At 38.5% G+C, this 23,608-nt stretch overlaps 4 protein-coding genes and 1 long non-coding RNA gene across 6 annotated transcripts in view; 2 read left to right on the top strand and 3 right to left on the bottom strand.

Moving 5' to 3' along the window:
- The first annotated feature begins 125 nt into the window (after window positions 1–125).
- On the top strand, window positions 126–8,316 carry ccdc149b (coiled-coil domain containing 149b). 2 transcript variants are annotated; one of them, XM_024290078.2, is made up of 13 exons: window positions 126–311; window positions 2,642–2,803; window positions 2,903–2,941; window positions 3,127–3,234; window positions 3,367–3,483; window positions 6,087–6,259; window positions 6,438–6,510; window positions 6,589–6,673; window positions 6,783–6,930; window positions 7,009–7,085; window positions 7,185–7,220; window positions 7,352–7,411; window positions 7,486–8,316. In XM_024290078.2, the coding sequence occupies exons 1-13, from the start codon at window positions 261–263 to the stop codon at window positions 7,869–7,871; spliced, it is 1,515 nt and encodes a 504-aa protein (XP_024145846.1). In that variant the 5' UTR covers window positions 126–260; the 3' UTR covers window positions 7,872–8,316. The 2 variants fall into 2 exon arrangements, with proteins under 2 accessions (XP_024145846.1, XP_024145847.1); XM_024290079.2 differs by lacking the exon at window positions 7,185–7,220.
- LOC118598953 lies at window positions 5,963–6,882 on the bottom strand. Its single transcript, XR_004948192.1, has 2 exons — window positions 6,770–6,882; window positions 5,963–6,244 (listed from the first exon to the last, which is right to left on the bottom strand). It is a non-coding gene; the product is annotated as an uncharacterized LOC118598953 (long non-coding RNA).
- sod3b (superoxide dismutase 3, extracellular b) lies at window positions 8,311–9,797 on the bottom strand. Its single transcript, XM_024290080.2, has 2 exons — window positions 9,616–9,797; window positions 8,311–9,201 (listed from the first exon to the last, which is right to left on the bottom strand). The coding sequence occupies exons 1-2, from the start codon at window positions 9,627–9,629 to the stop codon at window positions 8,583–8,585; spliced, it is 633 nt and encodes a 210-aa protein (XP_024145848.1). The 5' UTR covers window positions 9,630–9,797; the 3' UTR covers window positions 8,311–8,582.
- Window positions 9,798–10,473: 676 nt separating this feature from the next.
- LOC112157250 (pre-mRNA-splicing factor ATP-dependent RNA helicase DHX15) lies at window positions 10,474–21,266 on the top strand. The gene is made up of 14 exons (XM_024289894.2): window positions 10,474–10,694; window positions 12,866–13,202; window positions 13,351–13,544; window positions 13,626–13,785; window positions 13,967–14,185; window positions 14,261–14,428; window positions 14,500–14,586; window positions 14,663–14,812; window positions 17,342–17,450; window positions 17,721–17,912; window positions 18,858–18,980; window positions 20,300–20,490; window positions 20,579–20,748; window positions 20,834–21,266. The coding sequence occupies exons 1-14, from the start codon at window positions 10,630–10,632 to the stop codon at window positions 20,949–20,951; spliced, it is 2,283 nt and encodes a 760-aa protein (XP_024145662.1). The 5' UTR covers window positions 10,474–10,629; the 3' UTR covers window positions 20,952–21,266.
- Window positions 21,267–21,571: 305 nt separating this feature from the next.
- LOC112156957 (solute carrier family 22 member 7) overlaps window positions 21,572–23,608 on the bottom strand; it is an 11,329-nt gene continuing 9,292 nt past the window's right edge. Inside the window, exons 8-9 of the mRNA XM_024289333.2 lie at window positions 22,791–22,899; window positions 21,572–22,677 (exon numbers count right to left, since the gene is read on the bottom strand). Of these exons, the coding sequence (XP_024145101.1) occupies window positions 22,446–22,677; window positions 22,791–22,899 (341 nt within the window). The 3' untranslated portion in view covers window positions 21,572–22,445. The remainder of the gene's footprint in view (window positions 22,678–22,790; window positions 22,900–23,608) is intronic.

The following is a 23,608-nucleotide window of genomic DNA, read 5'->3' as shown; positions in this document are numbered from 1 at the left end:
ATAACCTATATAACCTAATGTATTTTTGTTTTATTGATGTATTGATGCTTGAAATAAATCCTTTCCAAATATAACCTTGATTAACGAGTGTTATTGAACGCACCTTGTCACTACTCTGACGTCAGAGGAGGGGGCGGAAGTGATGCAGCTAATCCGTTTAGGTGATGATGCGAAATGTCTCCGGCTCCAGCAGAAGCGACGCAACGACGAACAGGTAGAAGTCCGGCGGGATTCTGGTGAACCTGTAAGTCCGCAGAGAGATGGACCCGACCGGGAAGAGCGACGGCGACTGGCAGGGGCTGTTGAACGAGGTGAGAGGAGATGAAACTGGAGGAAAAGCTTCTACAAACGCACCTGACGAGGGAGAAGTTCGTTATCCAGACAGATAATAATACTGATGTTTATTTTAGGAGAAGTCAAACGTCCCGCATTTGTACTACAAGGTGGAGGAATTTATGCCTGGAATTAAACCCCTTTGACGGCGCGGATTTAGTAAATCTGTACCAGGAAGCAGGTGCATGTTTTCATTGTGTGAACAAAGCCACACATATTTCCCGCACAGATTGTTACGTGTACATATTATACTCAATATTCTTCCTACTGTGTGTCATATTAATAGTATGCAGGGGCGTCAGTAGGTTTTAAGAACAGGGGGGCTTAGGCCCATGAGATGCTAGAAGATCCAGCCATGTTTTATCCTTAATGATAGAAAGAGGTTTTTGACCAAAATCGTACCATACAATTCCTTATTCATCCTGTCATTAATACCAATCCTTTTGGAGAAAAGCAGCCCCAAAGCATGATATTTCCACCCCCATGCTTCACAGTGGGTATGGTAACCTTAGGGTGCAAACATTGGCAGTATATGAGAAATTGATGTCACTTAGAAAATGACTTGTGGCTACAATGAAATGAAGTCAATTCAGTTGCCATTTTTGGAGCCAGACGACAACAGTAAGCAGCGATTACTCCAAATCAGTCTATGTTTGTTTCTATAGCAATTACTGTCACCAATCCGAGTGAGCTTTTTGGAAGTCCACACCCATCCCACTGAGAGCGGCTCGGAAGAATCTGTCAAGGGTTCAAAGTGGGGACACCACATGCTTTTACTAAGGCATCCGATTGGTCAGTTTATAACTTAAATAACTTGCAATAAAGAAAAAAATATTACAAAAAAAAATAAAAAATTAGCAAGAACATGTAAAAAAAAGATATTAGAGCAGGAATGGTTATTCTGACAAATATAATGACTGAGTAATAGCTGTTTATTTCTCCATAGAAGTCTATGGGATTTTGGCTGGTACTTCCTGTTGTAAAAAGCAAGTGAGCAGGGGTCACTCAGTCCAGTTCTTCTATATAGTCAATGGGTGCACTCTTCCACCTCCAAACACAGCGAGTGGCGTTGGGTTTGGCCTGACCTCATGACATTCTCACAGTTCTCTTCTGGATCATCCAGATGGTCTCTGTGGAGCTTCACACAGGTTCGGACATGTGCTGGACCTTTGGTACACTTCAGGATTTGAATCCATGATAATGTTACTAATAGTAACTTTTGTTACTGTGGTCCCAGTTCTCTTCATATCATTGATACGTTTCCCCCTGTGTAGTTCTGGACTGTTTCCTCAGTGTTCTAAAGATCATTTTTACCCCATGAGGTGAGATCTTTCATGGAGTTCCAGGTAGAAGGATATTGTCAGTGTTCTGGTTTCTCTTCCATATTTCTATTAATTACTCAAATAGTTGAGTTCTCTCTAAGCTGTCGTGCTACAGTGAATAATCTTCTTTCTGGTGTTATTTGACAGCTCTTTGGTCCTGGTCAAGGTGGAAAGGTTACAGTCTGACCGTTTAAGGGTGTGGACAGGTGTCTCTTGTAAAGATAACCAGTTCAAACAGGTGCGATCAATGCAGGTAATGAGTGGAGAATAGGAGTACTTCTTAAATCAGTAACGGGTCTGTGAGGGACAAAATAATTGCTCGTTTGTATGAGTTGTTTATTTTCTGCCCAACTATCCAATACAAAATGTGATTTCCTATGTTTTTTTAAACGTATATTCTCTCACAGTTGAGGTGGTAATGATGACAAACCTGTCTTTTTATAAGGATAAAACTTTCACCATTGCTGACTGCCAAATACTGTTTTGCTCTATGATGTGTGTGTACATGTAAATTTGTTTAAATAAATGTGAACTTCTCTTTTCCGGAGCTTTAATCAAATTTTTGGCATTAATAAAAACATTATTTTTTGCTTGCAGACTGAATTATAGATGTTTCATCAATGAAGTTTTCATTTTTCTTTATTTTGTATCCTTCTAATTTGCAATTAGGTTGGGGGAAAAAACATATTTTACTGACATTAAAGTCAATTGCAGATTAAAAGATCAAAATGTAAAATATAAAGCAGATAGAAAAGTTTCCCAAATGAGGAAAAACTGATGATACATAGAACTCTCGTAGTTCATAAAACCTCTATATTTTTTTAAACAATGGCTTAATCTGTAACTTTTTATTGACTGAAGTTTAGCGGGCAAATATGAGGTATATTTTAGTCACATTGAATCAGAATTGAACCGTTCTTATCTATTCGATTGTCTGTTTACAAACACAGTAATGCTAATCCATTTTTTGCACATCTTTTTTACAGTTTATCGTTTGCAAGCGGAAGCTGGAGAGTAAGAAGGAAGCTCTGTTGATTCTGTCCAAAGAGCTGGACACTTGTCAGCAGGAGAGGGATCAGTACAAGCTGATGGCCAACCAGCTGCGGGAGCGACACCAGGCACTCAAGAAGAAGTACAGAGAACTCATTGTGAGCTCAGCCTTTAATGAAGAACAAAAATCCTTACAATCTTTTTTTGTGGTATTGAAGAGATTAGAAATGTCCTGTTTTTGTTTGTTTGATCAACAGGATGGAGATCTGTCTCTTCCCCCTGAGAAAAGGAATCAAGTAAGTCATCAAATTGTTGAAGAAAAACATGTTTTTTTAAGCAGACATTGGGGTGTTTTTTTGTTTTTGTTTTTTTTAAACACAAAATACGTTAAAGCTGAGATTCTTTTTACATTTTTCAATTTGTAATTTCAGTTCAAAAAGGGAAAAAAAGATTTTACATCCAGTTTAACTTTTCTGTTCAGGTAAACTTGGCTCAGCTGTTGAGAGACTCCAGAGAGAAGAGCGTGCAGCTTTCTGAGGAGGTGAAGGAGCTGAAGCAGCGACTGGCAGAAGCTCTGGGGGATAATAAGGTAAAATGTCAAACTGTCCGACACAATCTTCTGAGAATCGGCGTTGTTAATGTCAGCACACCCCTGTGAGGTAACCAGCAGAAGACATAACGGGGCTGTGGAGGCTTCTGATCTTATTGTCTGGCCCTGCAGCTTCTGAGAATGACCATTACCAAACAGAGGCTGGGCGACGAGGAGATCGGCACTCGCCACTTCCCTGCACATGAAAGAGAAGGTCTGGTGAAACAGCTGGAACGAGCCCGAGAGGAGGTGAGGACAGTAGTTGATATTCTACAAATGTGATTAGAACTGGTTTATGATGGGCAATATTGACATTTCATTATTGCTGCAGAACTATAGTATAACAAAGAAATGATTGAAGGACATGTCTGCTTTATCACTCTGGTTCTGTTTCTTTGCTTAAAGAGGTACAGTGAGAATATTCATGATTGAAGTCTACATACAGGTTCAAAAAAAGCATGTGCACCCCTTGTAAACACTTGGAATTCTGCGTGACTTTAATAGGAAATACGTTCAAATGTTTACACTAGTCTATGGTAATTTTCATGTTTGTTAGTGTGACTTTGGTTTAAGCCAGAAGTCGGCAGCTTTTCACAGTAAAAGAGCCGTTTGGGCTCATTTTTTACTGATCGAGACCTAGAAGGAGCTGCATAGTCTTACTTTAGCATTTAAGAATTTTGGATTTGCATTCATCACCTTGTGTTTTTTAATAATAAATATGAATTATGTCTGCTTTTATGACGCAAAAAAGCAAAATTATTTTTTTTAAAAGAACCTTTCATCTCTCAAAATGTTTTTTCTTTTATGTTTGACAGAAGCACAGATAAATTATTTTCAAAATAAAAGATGCTCTGTGCCAAACAGGATCATCTCAGTGCAGCTCTGGGCAGCTAGTAACCAATGCTGTGCAGCATAAGATGATATGTGCTTTTAACTCATAATCTCTTTTGCTTTACATATAAAATCTGTGCATTCTGGTGGTATCGTTGAACAAACAAAACGTCAACAGGTATGTAAAAACCTACCTAGTTTATCATCTATGTGCACCTCAGCCATCAATTTATAAATGTAACTAATTCTAAATTTAACACATGCTAATTAAGTAATCTTTACTTGAAAAAAAAAATGCTATTATCTTTTCTTTTTTTGTTCTTTTTCCCCTCTTTGTCCTCAGTTTTGTTATTTTAGTTTGGGGTTGGACCTTGGTAGTCTTAGTTTGTGGGCTTTATTTATTTGTTTTAGGTAGTTTTGGTTAGGCAGCCTTTAGCATGGAGCTGCTGACTCCGACGGTCGACATGTCAGCAGTCTCCTTGACTTAATTTATGTTTGCCCAAGGAGCCACATGGAGAGATAAAAGAAACACATGTGGAGGTTGCAGACCCCTGGTTAAAGCTAACAGTTTTTTTTTATTGTTGTGACTTTGATAGACATTAGAACATGTTTTCTGTTCAATTCAGGCCAAATCCAGTCATTCCAAAAAATTCTCAGACATATTCTCCTAACTGTGCATCCAAGAGTAAAGTACACACACAAATAAAATGGTGTTACACGATAGAAATCTGCTTTACCAAAATCACTTTTCATGAATACATCTTCAGTCTAAATAAATGCAGAACTGCTTTGAATGTTCTTTACCTGCACATGGATTCATCCTGACTCAGTTCATTTCATACAGACTCTTAGCCTGTGTGTGTTCATGTCGAGGGAAAAACAACTGCATTCACTGCTGCCTGAGATGCATTCATGCTGCAATTATGTCACTAGAACTCGGTTAGCTTGAGTTTGATGAATCCTTTGACTATAATTGCTGTCTATTAATAACAGATATTTACCTGAAAACACGAGCATTATGATAGGTCTCCTTAAGGCTGAACAACAAGGTATTTAACCCTAAATCATGCAAGAAGTCACTCTTAACTCTGTAAACACACACACTGAGGTCATTAAAATACATATCTCACAATGGTCAGACGAAGCAAATTATGGGTCTTCATCAAGAAAACAAAACAATTATGAACTCTGAAACTGGAACACCTGAGGTTTGGAGGGAATCCTCAAATTGAACGTAGACATTGTGTGTTTTAACTTGTTCTTGTAACATTTTTCTCATTATATAGGACCTATATAAAATAATTTATGATTAAAACCAGGTTTCTGAGTATTTCTTATCTCAAGTCGTGTTAGATCAGAAAAAACTGAGGCTAATGACACGACTTCTGACTAAAAGTCTCTCTGACCACTCTGCTCCTCTGCCCCCTTACACGCATTCATTTTCCTCGTCAGAGCTGGTTTCTGGCTCAAAACTGTACGACTGGATTCATCCAATGTCGCTCGCCATTAGTTTTCCACCACCAATGTTAGCTTGGGACTATAAGCCTTGTTTGAGTGCGCAGACAGACCTCCCAGTGAGGGGAGGGGATGGAGGCATAATTAAGACTACTGGGAACGATTTCACAAAAGAAAAAAATGTGATTTGGAGTGAAACTTTTTAAGGAAAAAAAAGTTTTTACTTGGTCAGATCTCTCAAACTTTGTTACAAGTTAGTGTAAAAGTGTACGAGTATAACCAGCTGTGTAACCTTCAAACAGAATGCACATTAAAAAAAAAAAACACTTTAGTTTCCTTAAAAATAAAAAGTGCAGGTTGGAGCAGTGGAAAATAATTCAACTTTATTTTATCTAAAGGGAAAAACTAAAAAAAAGGGAAATAATCTTCTGAGATTTCAAAGTAAGACATGAGTGTTCAGCCCTGAATCTTTGTGCTGAACATGTTTAATATATAATTTCCTCACAGTTGTAAAAGAAAAATGGAATTAATCATAATGTAAAAAAGGTTCTGCTTGTGTTCTGCAGAATGAGGTTCTGGAGCACAGCGTGAAGTCGCTCACGGATGAGCTGCAGGACGTCCGAGCCGAGCGGGACGTGTTTCAGCAGAAAGCTCATCGGCTCAACGTGGAAATGAACCACATCGTGGGAAACGACGACGTCCGGATCCTGGATATAGACGCACTCTGCATGGAGAACAGGTTTGCTTTTTTTACTAGGACATTTGCCTTCATGTGTGCAGTTTACAGAATGAGCTCTAATACTATGAAGAGTTCATAAAGAGCATTTTTATTGTTATTTTATTCCTTAATTGTCTTCAAACATATGATCTTAGAGCTGTTTGATAACAGTTTAATTAATATGTAAAATCTCCTTCAGGTATTTGCATGAGAGGATTAGTCAGTTTCAAGAAGAGGTCAACCTTCTCAAAGCAAACCTAATAAAGTACAAGGTACTACTTAAAGCCGTGTTTTGTTTTTCTTCTTTTTTAACCAAAACAGTCTGATAAAATACTGATACTTGTCTCCAGAGTGCATTGGAGAGCAGGAAGAACTCAAGAATCAACGGCAAGCCAAACAGTAGTGCTTTAACTGGAGTGCTTTCAGCTAAACAAGGTCAGGAGACTGAATCCTTCTGCTTCATTTTTTTTTTTCAATCACACTTTTTAAAGCATTGAATTCATATAAACTCAATGGAGCTGTAACACTTACGATGTGGGTGCAGTGAAGGAGCTGTTGCTGTCTGAGGAAAACGGCTGCAGCTTGCCGGTGACTCCTCAGTCCATCTCAGACTTGAAGTCTCTGGCCACGGCTCTCCTGGAAACCATCCACGAGAAGAACATGGTGATCCAACACCAGCGCCAGATAAACAAGTACTGCTTCTTCACCGACTTAACTCACTCATCCTGGTTCTAGTTCATTTCAATAAGTTTATGTTTTTTTGTCATCAGGGTTCTTGGAAACCGAGTTGCAGAGTTGGAGATGAAACTGAAAACAATTGAAGTTTCTGGGCTTTGGAGACTTCCAGGTGGATATCAGTCTTTTAAGCTGTTAAAAAGTTTTGTTTTTGCTTCAAAATAACCTTGAATTTGTATGTTTTTCCTGTTTTTCTCAATGCTACCTGGAGGCCTGTCTTATAATGTGTCTTTAGGAGTATATGGAAGTATGTTCCTCCAATTATAGTGTCATTTATTTGATCAAACTGAAGCCTGTTTGTTCTTCTGTAGCTATATTAGAATCATCTATTCATGCAAATGACAGGATCTCATGTTAGGTTATATTTTGTGATCTTAGGAGGAAAAGATGGCGTGAACTCTGACCAAGTTAAATCTTCTGCTTCTTCTGGACAGAAAGGTGAAAACCTGCATAATAGTCCAAGCTGTGAATTTCTGATGTTTGAACACCAGCCTCTTTACTTGTCTTTGCAGATGAAGTTTCCACCGCAGAGCGCTCCTCTGAAGCTCTGGAGGACGCCTGTGAAACGGAAGCAGAGTCTGGTTTTCAGGCAAACGCACAATCCACGATGGAAACGTCTCCCCAGAAAAGTTTACGGGTGTCACCTGAAGAAGAACAACAAGCAGAAATTGCTCCTCCATGTGACGTGCCACAAGATGAAGACTGTCCTAAAGAAACTCAAGCTACAAAAACAGAAAGTGACTCGAATGTGAGCGAGTCCCAGACAGATACCAGACGACTCTCGGAGGACTCTTCAGCAGCAGGAGAGGGTCATGAGCCAGCAGAGGAAACCGTGGAGTCTTTTATAACAAATGAAAACATTTATGTTGTGTCTATTTCTGAAGAGGACGTCCACTAAAGCAGATGTTTATTTTAGGTGATCTGGTAGCACAAAGTCTTCCAGAACTGTATGGTGTGAAGGCATTAAATGACAAAACTTTTTGAAAATAAAGTTTAAAAGTAAATATTTTCACTCTATCATGCAGTGTCAGCTAAATTTAATTTGTTGCACAACATTTGTGATTATTCAACTCTTCCTTTCATAACCATCAGTATGCTGAGCTTACAGTGCCCCCTACTGGCTAAGTAGTGTATAAATGTGAGATGTGGAAGAAATGCTGCTTTCTGCCTTTGGCAGAGTGAAGAAATATATATTATTGCTCTCTGATGGAAATTATTTGCTCTTCTGTGTTTAGAAAGTGTACTGACTTTGTGACACATTAAGGTTAATGTAAATATAGAAGTATTAATGCTGTCAACTACTTAAAGTATTCTAATTTGTGAGAAATAAATGACTCTTTAGACTTTGTTTCTTTATTAACACAAGCAACTAATACAAATAGAACAAAACAAAAGTCTATATTGATATTTATCCTTCATTGGAAGTTAATAGTCCAACTTTATAGAAAACATGAAAACACAAATTATAGCTAATCCAATGAGACACCCCTATGACCTTTATCTCACATATTGATCCTCTCTAGACACAGGTCAGAGTACAGCTTTCTTGGGTTGATTACATCAGCGAATTAACCCAAAGGTCAGCAGATCAATACCACTAATGTCAAGACTACTTTCTCCTCGTGTTCAGCTCTTCATCCCATAAGTTGGAAGAACACATTCCAATAACACAGCAGGCCAGCCTTCTTCCTGCATTCCCATGCATCAGACTCCCTGCATCTCCACCTTGGCCTAAGTCGTCGACCGTTTCGTGAACCACTACAGCTCTTCCGAGCACAGACAGCCCACCGAACAGCGTTGCTTCAGATTCTATCCGATCACTGATTCTCCCCGCGTTGGCCACAAAGTTACCAAAGTCTCCCGGATGATTGGGGTGATGCACCCCGTATGGGTTGTAGTGTCCACCAGTGGAAGTGCATCCCTGGCTCAGATCTCCATACTGGTGGATGTGCACGGCTCTGGGCTGTGAAGGCTCATTTGTGGGAAAGCCAGAGAGCTGCAGGAGGACTTGGAGCTTTCCCTCCGCCTGATCTTGCTTAAACAAAACTTGGCCGGACACGTTAGGCAGGTCGTCTGCAAGCGGAGCGCTGGGTCTCACTTTGCAGGCGGCATACAGAGTTCCATTGTGCTGCGAGAATTCTGGTGGGAGAAAATCCGTGTACGTTGAGGAGCATTGTTGACTGCATGCCAGCCAGACCAGGAGAGCCACTTTTAAGACACTTACTGACCTGAAACGAGTTCAAATTGACAAAACAGTTGACTTAACAACATGGAAAATACATTAATCCCATAAACTTTAAAGCTGAATTTGGGTTTTAAAGAGTCCTCCAGCCTTTAAAAACATGCTATGATACAACACATGTGATGGTAAAACCGATTTTACCAAGTATTTTGGTAAAAGTTATACAAATACATCCAAATATTTGAGCATTAAAGCACAGAAACTCCAAGTAAATGTAGGCATTTGAATAAAAACCAAGTTATTTATATAAAATTTAATAGAAGATCTATTATTACTTGAATAAAAAAAAACCCTCAGGTTTAAAAAAAAAACAAAAAAAAACAACCATCCAGAAGTTGAGACACAACTCCTCTAGTTGAACTTGCCCACCATGCAGGTGAAAAATGCAACAGATTCTTACCTGTGCGCGCGCATGGTCACTGTAAAATGGTCGAGGGAGAGGGGAAAATAATTAATTAGTCGTTTAAAGGCCTTAAAGAAAGTGTGCTCTGAGTGCTCGCGCAGCAAAAGTTTCCTAATTCCCCCCAGGTTTGACTGCGTGAGGGTGGGCGTGACGGTGCAGGCTTATACAGTCTATGTGCAGGCTGCGGGGGGCGGGACATCTTTATGTAAACTCACTGAAATGAGGATTAGATTCAGCTGCAGCTCAGGCAGACATGTTCAATGTGCAGGAAAATAACACAATTTAGTGAGACAGAAATCTCCATCAGATGCGAGTAAACTGGTTCCTGCACATTTTTAATCTTTATTTATACAATTGAGCTTCTGATGTGACCAGGAAGTGGCTTGAATAAAACTTTATTTATTATCATTATCGAACAAAGTCAATTAAAACAATGGCAAAAACATTTTTTGGTCCCAAGAAAAACTTTATTTAAAATTTCAACAGTTTATATATATATATACGTAAATAAATAGTATATATAAAAAGAAACACGCAAACTATAAGTGAATAATTAAATAAAAGATAACAATTGATAACCAAATAAATAAACTAAAAAAGAGAAGGGAACAAAATGAAATAGCCATTCAAGTGACAGTAACTTGAAAAAAAACGCCCAAAACTACTTTTTGAGGAAAATAAAAAGAACAGAAAATAATTATAACATTACAATTTATTTATTTTACTTATCTTAATAGAAAGTAACAAGAAAGTAAATGAGACATGGGCAAGTTAGAAAAGAAAATCCAGAGGAGAGGCAAACAAGATTCTGATTTCTCTTCCCTACCACTTGGTGGCGATAGTGAGCAATTCATCTCTTTCTCAAACGCCAGAAGAAGACCCGAAGGTGGCAGTAATGAGCTTCAGAAAGCAAAATTAAGCATAAGACGAAATCGGGAAAACGACTTTGTTACGCGTTTAGCTTTCTGCTCTTGTCAATTGACAACAGATAGGGTTCGTTTATCTTTGAAGATGTCTAAAAGACATCGCTTGGATTTGGGCGATGATTACTCTTCCAGTAAGAAGAGGTCTGACGGGTAAGTCGAGCTGTACGGTGGCGTATCCGCTTTTGAATGCTAGCAACGAGCTAAACTTTAGCTGGCGCTAGTTTAGTTTGCTAACAGCTCACATGAGTTCAGACAATACCGCCTCACCAGTCACCAAAATAACTGTAGTTGAGCCAGTATTTCTCAATAAAATTTCAATGTCATTATTTTACATAGTCACAAAGCCTAGGGATACAAACAGCAGCGCAGCCGGGCAGCTAGCGATGGCCTTAACCAGTAAACGAAGCATCGACGCTGTCTGTTTCATTCATACACGTGTGTGGCTAATGTTAAATTAGCCGGTAGCTAGCTGTCGTCTCGAGCTAGTTTAAGCGGTATTTCGAGTAGAAAACCTCAGCTGTCAGTCTATTGTGCACCAGGTTTCTTGATGGTTGTTTTAATACAATTTGCGCTTAAATTCAGAGAATATCTACGATATTTGACGTTTAATTTGCACAATATTGAACCAATAAGGCCTGTAACTTAGTCTCACTTGATCTTCACCTACATTTTTTTATTTTGTTTATAGACTATTTACAGTATATGGTTTGTTTTTTCTTATCCATTCTGTATTGCAATGTACAAATATATTTAACAAACACTTTACATTAACACTGAAATCTGTCTATTATAAACACAGTTACAATACTTCATCATCATCTAAGATGATGTATGGACTCCTCCACCATCCACATTATTTTGTTTTTCCATTTTCTTAATTTTGTGTATTTATTTACATTTTATTTAATGACAATTAATTTAATTGTCACTGGATTTGGAAGAAATTATACACATACTTAATAAAAAGCAGTAAATGTACTAATAATTAAGTCTAAATAAGTATGACAGGGATGTGAACACTGGTTTTACATTTTAATTTTAAGACTCCACTCTGAAAATTATGGGTTTTAACATGTTCTGGTGCCGTTTTTCTCATGATGGAGCACATATACACAGAAACTTGAGCCTTAATTTTCATTTTTGAGTATTTTTTTTATTTGAATAGGTGGGAATCAGCAACAGAATGTTTTTGACCAGGTTTATAGTTGTGATGAAGACACTTCAATCGGCAGGGCTCAAGCTTTCTGCTCTTCTCAATTTCACTTGCAGGCAAATAGATCTATGTACGTCTATGTTTTTCTCGTCCAAGCTGATACCTGGCTTAAAACTACATATATGCCTGGATAGCTCCATTATTGCTTGCAATCAGTTATGTGTGGCTGGGGGTTTGAGGACCTGTAAATATTTGTGAGAGCGTATGAACAGATGGATGATGGGAATTGAGGGCAGGCTTTCTCTGTGCCAACAGTTCCATCCACATCTCAGAGGCAAATTTTTGATGAATTACAGCCGAAACATTGTAGAAACAATGCTTTAGAAAATTACAGTTTTTATGAATTTTGCCCAAAAACAATCTAATTTACAGTTCTACTGTAGATTGAAAGATGACTGAAGGAGGATTTAAAGCACTGTAACCAGTCTTGGGTTGATCTCATTTGGATGTAGTTTGTGTTGTTTTTGTTCCCTCTTGACTCATATGTCTCTGTTCCTGTATCAACCTTTGGACTAAAGGGAAATAAGTAACTTTTAGCTATAACCTGAAACCTTTGTATCTGGTGATATTGAATGCATGTTGAATGTTACATTTTGTCAAAAAAAACTGCAGGGGATTGAGACTTCCTTTTTTACATTTCTGTGGTTCCGCTGAACTCTCAAACCTTTTTAATAATTAGAATATATTTTTTATTCTCTCATACACATGTCTCTTCTGTATTTTCTTAGTTCATACAGCATCTGTCTGTTCGCCTATAATGTGCCTTTTTGTCCCACACTCTCTAACTGTAATGTAGTTCTTAAATTATCGCTATTGTTTACTTCTATGTTTAATAGTATTGCATTTATGTTAATGATGCAATATGGCTCTTTGTGTTGCTGTCAGTAAATAAATCATGTCCAGAAGACCTTCTGAAGATTCACTATAGCTGCAGTTCAGTAGCTGGTTGAACCAGAATAATTTGGTACTTTTACTGTATTTATTAAGGTCTTTTTATTCACTCAACTTCTTATTCTGCTTTGCTGCAAATAATACAAACAGCTTGAGTTATAATAATAATAATAATAATAATAAATACATCTATGCTTTTTTTTTAATAAATCCACAGGAGGGATCGAGATCGGGACAGGGACCGCGAGGACCGCTCCAGGGACAGGGACAGAGATAGAGACCGGGACAGAGACCGGGATAGAGACTCCAAGCCCTCTGCTGCAGTCTCTAACAGTACGACACCTGTAGCCAGCGTACCCACTGTCAAGCAGATGCCTATGAATCAGCAGATCAACCCTTTCACCAACTTACCACACACGCCGCGTTTCTACGAGATCTTAAAGAAGAGGTTACAACTTCCAGTGTGGGAGTATAAGGAGAGCTTCACCAACATCATCACACGTCAACAAAGCTTTGTCCTCGTAGGAGAGACGGGCTCTGGAAAAACCACACAGGTAATTTTCGATTAGTGTTTCATTTTCTCACAATTTAGATTTGTAAAACTTGCTTGGTGTTACATTTATTTATTAAAAGTAGATTTTAATATCCTTCAGTGAACTTTGTTCATCAAAATCTAACATCAGCATTTATGTCGAACTCTAGATCCCTCAGTGGTGTGTGGACATGGTTCGGGGTTTGCCTGGTCCCAAGCGAGCTGTAGCCTGTACCCAGCCGAGGAGAGTGGCTGCCATGAGCGTCGCTCAAAGAGTGGCAGATGAAATGGATGTTATGCTTGGACAAGAAGTCGGCTATTCCATCAGATTTGAGGATTGTAGCTCTGCTAAAACGATACTAAAGTGAGTTCTACTTCGATTAATCAATCACTGCAGTGTTTCCAATAAACAAAAGAAGTTAACCAATGCCTTTAACTTTTTTAGATACATGACAGATGGTATGTTACTGAGAGAAGCTATGAATGACCCTCTGCTGGAGCGATACGGCGTGATCATTCTGGACGAGGCCCACGAGCGAACTCTTGCTACAGATATCCTGATGGGAGTGCTGAAAGAAGTGGTCCGTCAACGATCTGACCTGAAGGTATTCTAGCTTCAATCAACAAATAATTAGTCTGCCAATCATTACTTTCTTTTCTTTAAATGTTAAGCACAAAATTGCATGCAAATTTGAATATTTATTATTTAAGAAAGAACCAGTTGCTGTGGTTTGCCAAAACTATGAAGTGCTTCTCCACATTAATAGAATTTTCTTTTCTGTTCAGGTGATTGTCATGAGCGCCACTCTGGATGCCGGGAAGTTCCAAGTATACTTTGACAACTGTCCTCTGTTAACAATTCCTGGACGCACGCATCCCGTAGAGATCTTTTATACCCCCGAGCCAGAACGGGACTACCTTGAGGCGGCAATCCGCACCGTCATTCAGATTCACATGTGCGAAGAAGAAGAGGGCGACTGTCTTCTGTTTCTCACAGGCCAAGAGGTATCTTCATTTTTCTTTTTTTTAATAAACATAAAAAAAGCATTTTCCTTAAAACCACAAATGTCATCCTTTTAGGAAATAGACGAGGCCTGCAAGAGGATCAAGCGTGAGGTTGATGACCTGGGTCCTGAAGTCGGGGACATCAAAATCATTCCACTGTATTCCACACTGCCTCCTCAGCAGCAGCAAAGGATCTTTGAGCCGCCTCCTCCAAGGAAACCCAACGGCGCCATTGGCAGAAAGGTGTGTCTTAGTTCACTCATTCTTATGTGAAAAACTTGGGTTGAACTGAAAGTCTGTTGCCTTCTCTGTAGGTTGTGGTGTCAACAAACATCGCTGAGACTTCTTTAACTATTGATGGTGTGGTTTTTGTAATCGATCCCGGATTTGCCAAACAGAAGGTAAGCTAAAAAGAAAAAAGGTTTCTGATGGCGTCTGTTAAGATGAAAAGTTTAATGCTTTGACGTTTGTGTGAAGGTGTACAATCCTCGGATCAGAGTGGAGTCTTTGCTGGTCACTGCCATCAGTAAAGCTTCTGCCCAGCAGAGGGCGGGTCGCGCTGGCAGAACACGTCCAGGGAAATGTTTCCGTCTCTACACGGAGAAGGCCTACAAAACAGAGATGCAGGCAAGTGACAAAAGAGAAAAAAAACTAGTGATGCACAATATTGACTTTTTTCCACCAATACTGATATCCGATATTTTCCGGCCTCTTTAAGCCGATACCGATAATCAACCAATATTTTTTTAAATACTTGAGAAAAAAGGCAAGTACTAAGTAGGAGCAAATGGCTCCTATGTATTCCAACAGATTTAAAACACTTAGTTTTTTCAGTCTGCCATACATCTGGAAATAGAGAATGTGCATTTCAATGGTCAGAACTACTGTTCAGACTTGAACTTAAATTCTAATGTAACAAGGAGATATTTTCAATACAAATATTGTCCGATATAATAATGTGAAAAAAAAATACTTTAATCTCAAAGTGTTAAAATGACTGCTTTATTTAAACTGATGTGCAAAATAAATGGTTGCTCATAGAAATGAACTTTTCATAAACACAGGCATATGGTTGGGTTCTAACAGATTAGAATCAAGCGCTCTTCTCCACTAGAATCTGGTGTGTTTGGACGGGTTACTGATGTTTCCGCCCTTTCTGTTATGTTTTTGTTACATCTGAAACAGTACGTGCTGTCTGCATGTACTTTGGAAAAATTCAGCTACACTTGGGACTTCTTTTGCTAGCGCCAGCTCTGCCATGCGCGTGGTTGTTGTCGTCTGAGTGTCAGCGCAGGAATGTGTGTGTCTCTGTTAGTGTGTCGGTGTGTGTGCGTGAGGACGCCGCGAGAGCAGCTCCATCCTTTGCAAAGTGCAGCCTGTAAAGCGGTGAGGGAGAAATGCTCCATCTTCGAAAGCGGTGCACACAGTGTCCGCGCTGTTGTCGCTATGCTAGCACTATTAAGCAGGACTGATGAGGCGGACACTTTTGGGTCAAGTAAATACTGAGTGGTGAGTGAGGAAGCGTCGGCAGTTTAAGCGTTTAATTTTTGGTCCATTTATCAGCAAATTTTTCTCTAATCGGAATTATCGGCGTGACTTGATAATGTCCATTATCGACTGGTAATTATCGGGCAACCCTACAAAAAATAGTTCCGATTATAAATGATTGTAGTGGATAAACATGCCTCTATTATTCAGTTTCATCACTGTGAAGAATTATGAAGCAAAGAGAGTGGAGGAGGAGATGCAGGAATCAACTTACAATAATCTGGAAAATTAATATTTTTTGAAAAAGTTTTTATTATAAATTGGAAGTTTTATTTATGTAGTGCTTAAAATCATAAGTGTAGAAATGTTCTTTTTTTTCTCACTGTTCAAGAATCAAGTATGAAATGCACTTTTTACATTTTTTTTTTATTTGAAGTAGGGATGGACCGATGTAATTGTTTTCTAGCTGACACCAATATTTCCCCTGCAGCTGTGACCTATATTTGCTGATACAATGTTAAGGGTCCAAAGTTACAGAGTTTAGATTTTCTTTTGTCTTCTTATAAGAAATGCACATTTCTTTCACTATACAAACATGTTGTACTTAACCTTTCTGACAAACACCAAGTGTTCTCATGGAAAAAGTTTCATCTTAAAACTTTGAAAATGTACCTGAAAACATTCAGACCATTGACTGACTATCAGACGTAGTAATTAATCATAAGCTTTCCATGGCCAGGGATCTATTGGGAATAACACGTATCTCTATCAAATATAAAATATGCATGGAAAAAAAGTCAGAAAAAATACTGACTGTAAACATGAGATTCCTGGTGCAGTAGTGGTCCAGTATCCATGCCAAAAATAAAGTGTATCTTAAAGCAATCAGAACAATATTGGTGTTTTTTTTTAAAGTATTGTTCCAATATCAATAAACTAAAATTATGCAAATATCGTCTGACACCGATACATCGTTCATCCCTAATTAGAGGCAATCTCTGTGGGTTTGGCTTCACCTGAAATTCTGTTTGTGTCTTATAAAAACTGCTGGACAATCCTTTTAACGAGTGAAACTGTATCTTTTCACATAACTGTTAAATAGAAAACTGAAGGCCAAACTCTAATTTATAAAAAAAAAATTCTAGAGAAATGAATTGTATCTTCTCCACCAATATTCCTGTAAAAATTGAAAACTTTCTTTTTGCTCCAAAACTTCTTCAGTTTTGTTTTATTTCCTTTTAATTCATAATTTAGTACATTTTAACTGATTTAGTCTATTTTTGCATATTTGGAGTTATAAACGGCACCAATGTGAAGGGTAATTTGAACCCTTTAACACCAAAGCTTCAGCTCAAGCACTGACGTTCTTTTGACCACCGGAACTTTTCAACTTTTTACACGATTAATTGCAGCAGACTCTAATGCGCAGAAAATCTACGTAAATCTGCACAAAATCACATTAAACATCCGAGGCGTTACATTATGTCAGAGAGCATGTTACTTAGGTGTTGTTGGCAACAGCTCTGATGTTGAAGGGTTATCTCTACACGCATGTGTAAACACCAGAATCCTTGAATTTTTGCCCAAAACAATCTTATGTCAAAACTGAGCAGCAACCTGTAACTAGTTTAATTAAATAAATGTATAAATGTATTATCTTTTCTCCAGGATAACACATACCCTGAGATTCTTCGGTCCAATCTGGGTTCGGTGGTGCTGCAGCTGAAAAAACTGGGCATTGATGACCTTGTTCATTTTGACTTCATGGATCCACCAGGTCGGTAATTCTGCTGAGTTGGGGCCAATGCAGCGTATGTTGCTATTAGGGGTGTAGGAAAAAAATCAATTTGGCCATATATTGCAATATATCATTTGGCGATACTTGTATCGATTTTAAGGATATATTGCGATATATATATATATATATATATATATATATCATACCGTGAAACATGTATCGTGATACGTACTGTATCGCCAGATTCTTGCCAATACAAACTCCTAACTTCTATACTTAAATGCTCCACCTGTCTCCCTCCAACTGCAGCTCCTGAGACCCTCATGAGAGCTCTGGAACTGCTGAACTACCTGGCGGCTCTCAACGATGACGGCGACCTCACCGAGCTGGGCTCCATGATGGCGGAGTTTCCTCTGGACCCTCAGCTTGCAAAGATGGTCATTGCGAGCTGCGAGTTTAACTGCTCCAATGAAATTCTTTCCATCACCGCCATGCTGTCAGGTAATGCCCAGGACTGGGCTGACGTCTTCTTGCCTGTTGTAGGCCAAGTCTAATCTGGTTAATGACGCATCCAGTAGACGTCTGCAACACAGTCTCTCTCAGAGAAAAAGTATTATGACAGCCAAAAAATGCTTTTTTTTTTTTTTTTTTAACTCAAAGAAAGGGAGTTTTATTATTCAAAATAACATTTAGGTTTCTTAATGATGCAAAAAAAAGTTGTACATTATGACTAACATTTAACAAAGTAACAGTTTAAAATTAAATAAGTAATAATTTATCTTGTGAAATAGTAGTTGTGCAGATTTCTAACATATTTATTTTGGAAAAATATATATTTTACAATTTTTGTTTTAATTTAAGAACATTCCTTTTAATCTTTTTACTTAATTTAGTTTTAAGTGCAGAACTACAGATTTATTAATTGTATGAAGGGTAGATTGAAGTTTATCTTTTTCTTTTAACCATTTCTGCATGTGGATAGGGCAGGCACCACTTGGGTTTATTTTACAATTCCAGTATTAATATTTACGTAAAATAAAAGTTATAAACTTGTTAGTTGTTAGCAATTGTTTATGTATTTTAGAATGAACATTTTCTCTGTTGCAGATCTATTGATTTTTTTTTTAAATTCCATAGTAAAATCCTGCAGTTTTGTAAAGTTGAGTCGTTGCTGGTGTTGCTAACACTCTGTAGTTGTGTGAAAACTCTTGTTTTACAGATGTGCTTTAATGACTCCCCCCTCTCCGCGCTAAAACCCATTACTGTTGGAAATGACCATGAGAAAAGACCGCAGCTCCTCCCCCCTACCCTTTTGATAGTGTGGTCCTGCCCTGTCCCAACGCTGTGTCGAGTGCCCTAGCATCATAGGCTTTGCTCCACTTTTCTGTGAATGTTTGACTCATCCGTATGGGCGGCTTTGTTGGGGCCCATACCAACCTTGTTTAGTCCCACAGTGCTTTGTCCGTCCTACGGAGGCTAAGAAGGCAGCTGACGAGTCCAAGATGAGGTTTGCTCACATTGATGGAGACCACTTGACGCTGCTCAACGTCTACCATGCCTTCAAACAAAGTAAGTATTAGACTAAATTCTGTGCTTCTTTTTGTTCACATTACATTCAGTTTACACAATCATCTGACTGCCTGTAAACCAGGTAAGTATAAAGTGTGAGCTGTAATCAAATTTAATCCAGCCTGCAGCCGCTTCAGTAATGCAATATTACTATGGAAATAGAAATGTCTAAAAAACTATTTTATATTTGACCAGCAGATGGCAGCAGTACTGTGGGGCAGTCCTACCGAAAGTATCTGTTTTTTTTTTTAGATTTCTCAAGTGACATGTAGATATGATAATCCAGAAATCTTTATTTGATAATGGCAGTTGTCCAATAATATGAACCACTCGCAAGAAAACATATTTTTTGGCATTAAATTGTGTTAAAACGCCAAAGACTGATGTTGTCGGCCAGTTGATCTGCCATCATACAAATGGAGAACAAGAGCAGCATTTTTAGTTTCCAAATTTTCTAAGATGGAACCTTTTCTATAACAAAATCCTCTTCATGGATGACTATACCTCTGCATCATTGGCTGTTATGGCCATAAAAGGAGATAAACTGATGGTGTGGCTCCCATCCTCCTCTGACCTCAACCCTATTGAGAACCTTTGGAGCATCCTCAAGCAGAATATCTCTGAGGTTGGAGGCAGTTCTCATCCAAACAGCAGCTCTGGGAGTCGTTTCTGACATCCTGCAAAGAAATTCAAGCAGAAACTCTCCAAAAAGTTCAATAGATGCAAGAATTGTGAAGCTGGTAGAAAATAAAGGGTTCTATGTGTGTCTGTTCAAAAACATTTAATAAATACTCTAAATGGTTAGTGACTAGAAAATCATTCCGACTGTCATTTGCATTTAGACTAATTATAGAAAAATACAATTTACATAATAATTTTAAGGTTTGAAAGAACCAGGAAGCCCCAGAGTTACATCATGATGCACAGATGTAATTCTCTGAAAGGATCAAGATTGTTTTTAGGATTTTCTGATGATTGCTTTTCTATAGTCGATTTGCATGTATGTTATTACTTTATCCAATTTTCCAATGGCTGTTATGCAATATTATCCAAAGGTGGTTCAGTCAAACATCGCACAGGCGTTGTACTTTGAGTTGTAGATATTTAGTGTCACAGGCAATTAAAAATACATGTATTTATATTACAATTACTAGATTTATTTTTAGAATTTAAGTCTTCATTATTCACCAAAAGTCTGGATGCCTCCTTATGTAGACAAGAGGTTTGGATGAACGTGAACAGCTGTGGATAAGCCAGTCAACTTGAATGGAAAAACTGTTCTTAATCCATGGATCTGACTCTTTATGCTTTATTTCTAGACCATGAGTCTAACCAGTGGTGCTATGACAACTTTGTCAACTACCGCTCACTGATGTCTGCTGACAACGTGCGTCAGCAGCTGTCGAGGATCATGGACCGCTTTAACCTGCCCAGGCGGAGCACAGAGTTCACCAGCAGAGATTACTACATCAACATCCGGCGTGCTCTCTGCACTGGCTTCTTCATGCAGGTGAGATGACGTGACGCTGCTTTCATCGGACACGGTTAGCATTTGTCCTCCCCAGCAAACGTTTAGACCTCTTCTGTTTCTTCTGCAGGTGGCCCATTTGGAACGCACAGGCCATTACCTCACAGTCAAAGATAACCAGGTGGTTCAGCTGCACCCGTCCACTGTCCTGGACCACAAGCCAGAGTGGGTGCTCTACAACGAGTTTGTCCTCACGACCAAGAACTACATCCGCACTTGCACAGACATCAAACCAGAGTGGTGAGTGTGTGGGCTTCTAGAGCAAAATATTTAAAAAAAAATCAGGTTTGGATTTTAACCATACCTCTTTGTGACTTTTTTCCAGGCTGGTGAAGATTGCACCGCAGTACTACGATATGAGCAACTTTCCACAATGTGAAGCGAAGAGACAACTGGAGCGAATTATTGCCAAATTGGAGAGCAAAGAGTATTCTCAGTACTGAACAATAGAAAATACATGTCCTGGAAAACAGCTGCATTCTATAGTTTTAGATTTTTCTGTATCATTGTATCTTGATGTTTAAAGTTGGCGTTTTGATTTTTATAACTGCTTATTTTGCTTCGTTTTTTCCCCCCTCATCAGTGTCGGTTATGTAAGTAGGTGTGATATCAGCAACTATTGTTAATCCTGGCTATAATCATTTTCAGAAAAAATGTCAGAGATACCATTTAGATGTGGCTGTATTCAGTTTAGGAGACTCTGGAGCCATAACAAAGACTTGTGCTTGCTTTTCTTTAATAAAGGAGCTTTGACCTAATTTTTGTGTGCAAGTTACAGAGAACATTTACTATAGTCAGCAGGAAGTTGTCAAACCACTGAAAGCTGACACAATGTGCTGAAAGGTGAACAACTGGAAGGCAATATTTTCCTAAACATTCCAGATAAGGGGAAAATGATTGTTAGTGGGGAAAAAAAGTTACATGAAGTATTCTCAGTTTTTTGACAATTTTATTTAAAGATCTATAGTATTTGACTTTTATTTATGGAGCTCTTAAATCCAACTACTGCTGACATTAAGAGCTACAACATGATCAACACAGTGAGGAGACATGAAAAGATCAATTTAACCAGTTAGAACACATTTACTAGGAGGAAAGAAAAAAAAAAGGTTGGCGTTTAAAAACTTTAAAGAACCACTGAATGGATTGAATCCAATCACAAGGAGAATTGCAATAGTTGAGTCATGATGTAATAAAAACGCAGGGAACAATTTTAAATTTGTCGGCTGTTGATAAAATACTTTGATCAGGCCCGTAACATAGACTGAAACTTGACGACTGCACTTGCAGGTTAAACATAAGGGAGGAAATAACTGCAATTTAAAATATTTAAAATCCGTTGACCAAAGAAAGGAAGCAATTCTTCAAAAAGAATGTGTCAAAGGGTATCGTATCAAGGATTACTAGAAATAAGGACAAACTCATTATAGGAGTCTGTACTCTGTGTGAAGAAATACAGGAACTCTTCACACAATTCTAGAGAACCTCCTAGTTAAGAAGTTTAAGTGGTTTTAAAGATGGAATCAATCTCCTTTTTGGAGAATTTGTTGTGAAGTTGTTGACCAAGAGCAACCTCTTTCAATTAATTCTGACAGTGATGACAACACTCCCTACAGATTTAGGACTGAATGTTGTCTTCTTTCCACTTGTGTTCCATTATATATTCACACTTAAATACACAATTAACATATGGGAACACAAGGTGGGAATTGAACCCGTAACCTTCCTATCAGGAGTCGACCACTATCCACTGCCCCACGACTGCCCCTGAGAATGAACCCACATGAAACTCTCACGGCTCTAGTCATCTTCACATCAAATATTATCAATTTCAAGTTATTCAAGTTTGGTAACACTTAAAAAACAATTCATATTTACATAAATCCAGCTGTTGAAACAACACTATCCCAACATTTAGCTGAATTTCGACAGTCCGCTCATGTCAGAGGCTTCTTGTTCTTCCACCTCTGTTCTATGTCCTCTATGGTTTCAGGCAGGAACCTGTTGCGTGTCTCTGGAAGCATCCTCGCCACCAGTCCTCCTGTTAGAGCCAGAAGACACAAGACCAGCTGTGGGAGCTTCTCCCAGACCTCATCAAGCAGGAGGATGAAAGGGGCCACCGCCACACCAAGCCGACCCATGAACGAGTTGTAGCCAAAGCCATTCTGCCTAAAATACACAAGAAGATAAAAAATAGAAGATATCTTGCTTTAGTTTCTGCTGTGTTAATTTACTGTAAGATGGTAACAGTAGAAGCGTGCAAGTTTACATGAAATGATTACCTCAGCACAGTGGGGTAGAGCTCAGAGCAGTACAGCACAACGGTTGAAAAGGAGGCTGAGGAGAACCCTTTCCCAATAACCGCTACAACTGTTCTGGGGACAGAATAGTCTGGCAAGAATACCACGAGACATCACCTTTTTTGTTTATCTTAACAACAAATACATTTTTCTTATTATTTAAAATGATTGGAATGTCAGAGGGAAAACTATTGCAGGAATACTCTCAAATCTGAAGTCTGGACTAAAAGTCCCACTCAATCCCAAAGGAGCCATTTCATATTCAACATTTAAAATAACATTGGAGGCACAGCAATATACATTATTGATGCCTGCAATGCAACAAATACACTGCAAAATATGGAAGTAGTAAATAAACAGGTTGCAAGACTTTAACAGCTTTACAAACAAACTTAAAAAGAGCAGCAGATTAGAAGTTAGTGAAACGTCAAGGAAATAAGTCAAAAGTATGATTGAGTTCCATCGTTTTAGAAAAAATGACACATTTGATTTGTGAACTGAAGGTTGTATGACGAAGCGTTACAGCGAGATGGTTGGTTGGTTGGATGGAAGGACGGATGGATGGATTATGCTAACGTATAATGGGATTTCCCATAGGACGGCTAATGCTAATGCTTGGTCAGCCTAAAAATACATTGCTGACTAAATGAACATATTTATTTACTCAACTCATGAATATTCCAAACTCTTTCAAGGACATTTTTTTTAAGTAATTGTCATGGTATGCTGATTTAGAGGTTAATTGAGTACACCTGTGGGGAGGTGTGGTTACCATCTTGGGAGGGTTTTTATTTGTGTCC

The sequence above is a fragment of the Oryzias melastigma genome, linkage group LG1 (genome assembly GCF_002922805.2).
Source record: "Oryzias melastigma strain HK-1 linkage group LG1, ASM292280v2, whole genome shotgun sequence".
In the NCBI taxonomy this organism is placed as follows: Eukaryota; Metazoa; Chordata; class Actinopteri; order Beloniformes; family Adrianichthyidae; genus Oryzias; species Oryzias melastigma.
The sequence above is the reverse complement of the archived record's forward strand: the minus strand, read 5'-3'. Positions and strand labels throughout refer to the sequence as shown.

What these genes read in the sequence shown, in the direction of transcription:
- ccdc149b (XM_024290078.2), top strand. Translation starts at nt 261, where the DNA reads ATGGACCCGACCGGGAAGAGCGACGGCGACTGGCAGGGGCTGTTGAAC. An exon ending in GGCAGGGGCTGTTGAACGAG is followed by an intron (nt 312 to 2,641) that starts GTGAGAGGAGAT and finishes TCTTTTTTACAG; the next exon opens with TTTATCGTTTGCAAGCGGAA. An exon ending in GCACTCTGCATGGAGAACAG is followed by an intron (nt 6,260 to 6,437) that starts GTTTGCTTTTTT and finishes AATCTCCTTCAG; the next exon opens with GTATTTGCATGAGAGGATTA.
- LOC112157250 (XM_024289894.2), top strand. Translation starts at nt 10,630, where the DNA reads ATGTCTAAAAGACATCGCTTGGATTTGGGCGATGATTACTCTTCCAGT. An exon ending in TCTGCTAAAACGATACTAAA is followed by an intron (nt 13,545 to 13,625) that starts GTGAGTTCTACT and finishes TAACTTTTTTAG; the next exon opens with ATACATGACAGATGGTATGT. An exon ending in CCGGATTTGCCAAACAGAAG is followed by an intron (nt 14,587 to 14,662) that starts GTAAGCTAAAAA and finishes GTTTGTGTGAAG; the next exon opens with GTGTACAATCCTCGGATCAG.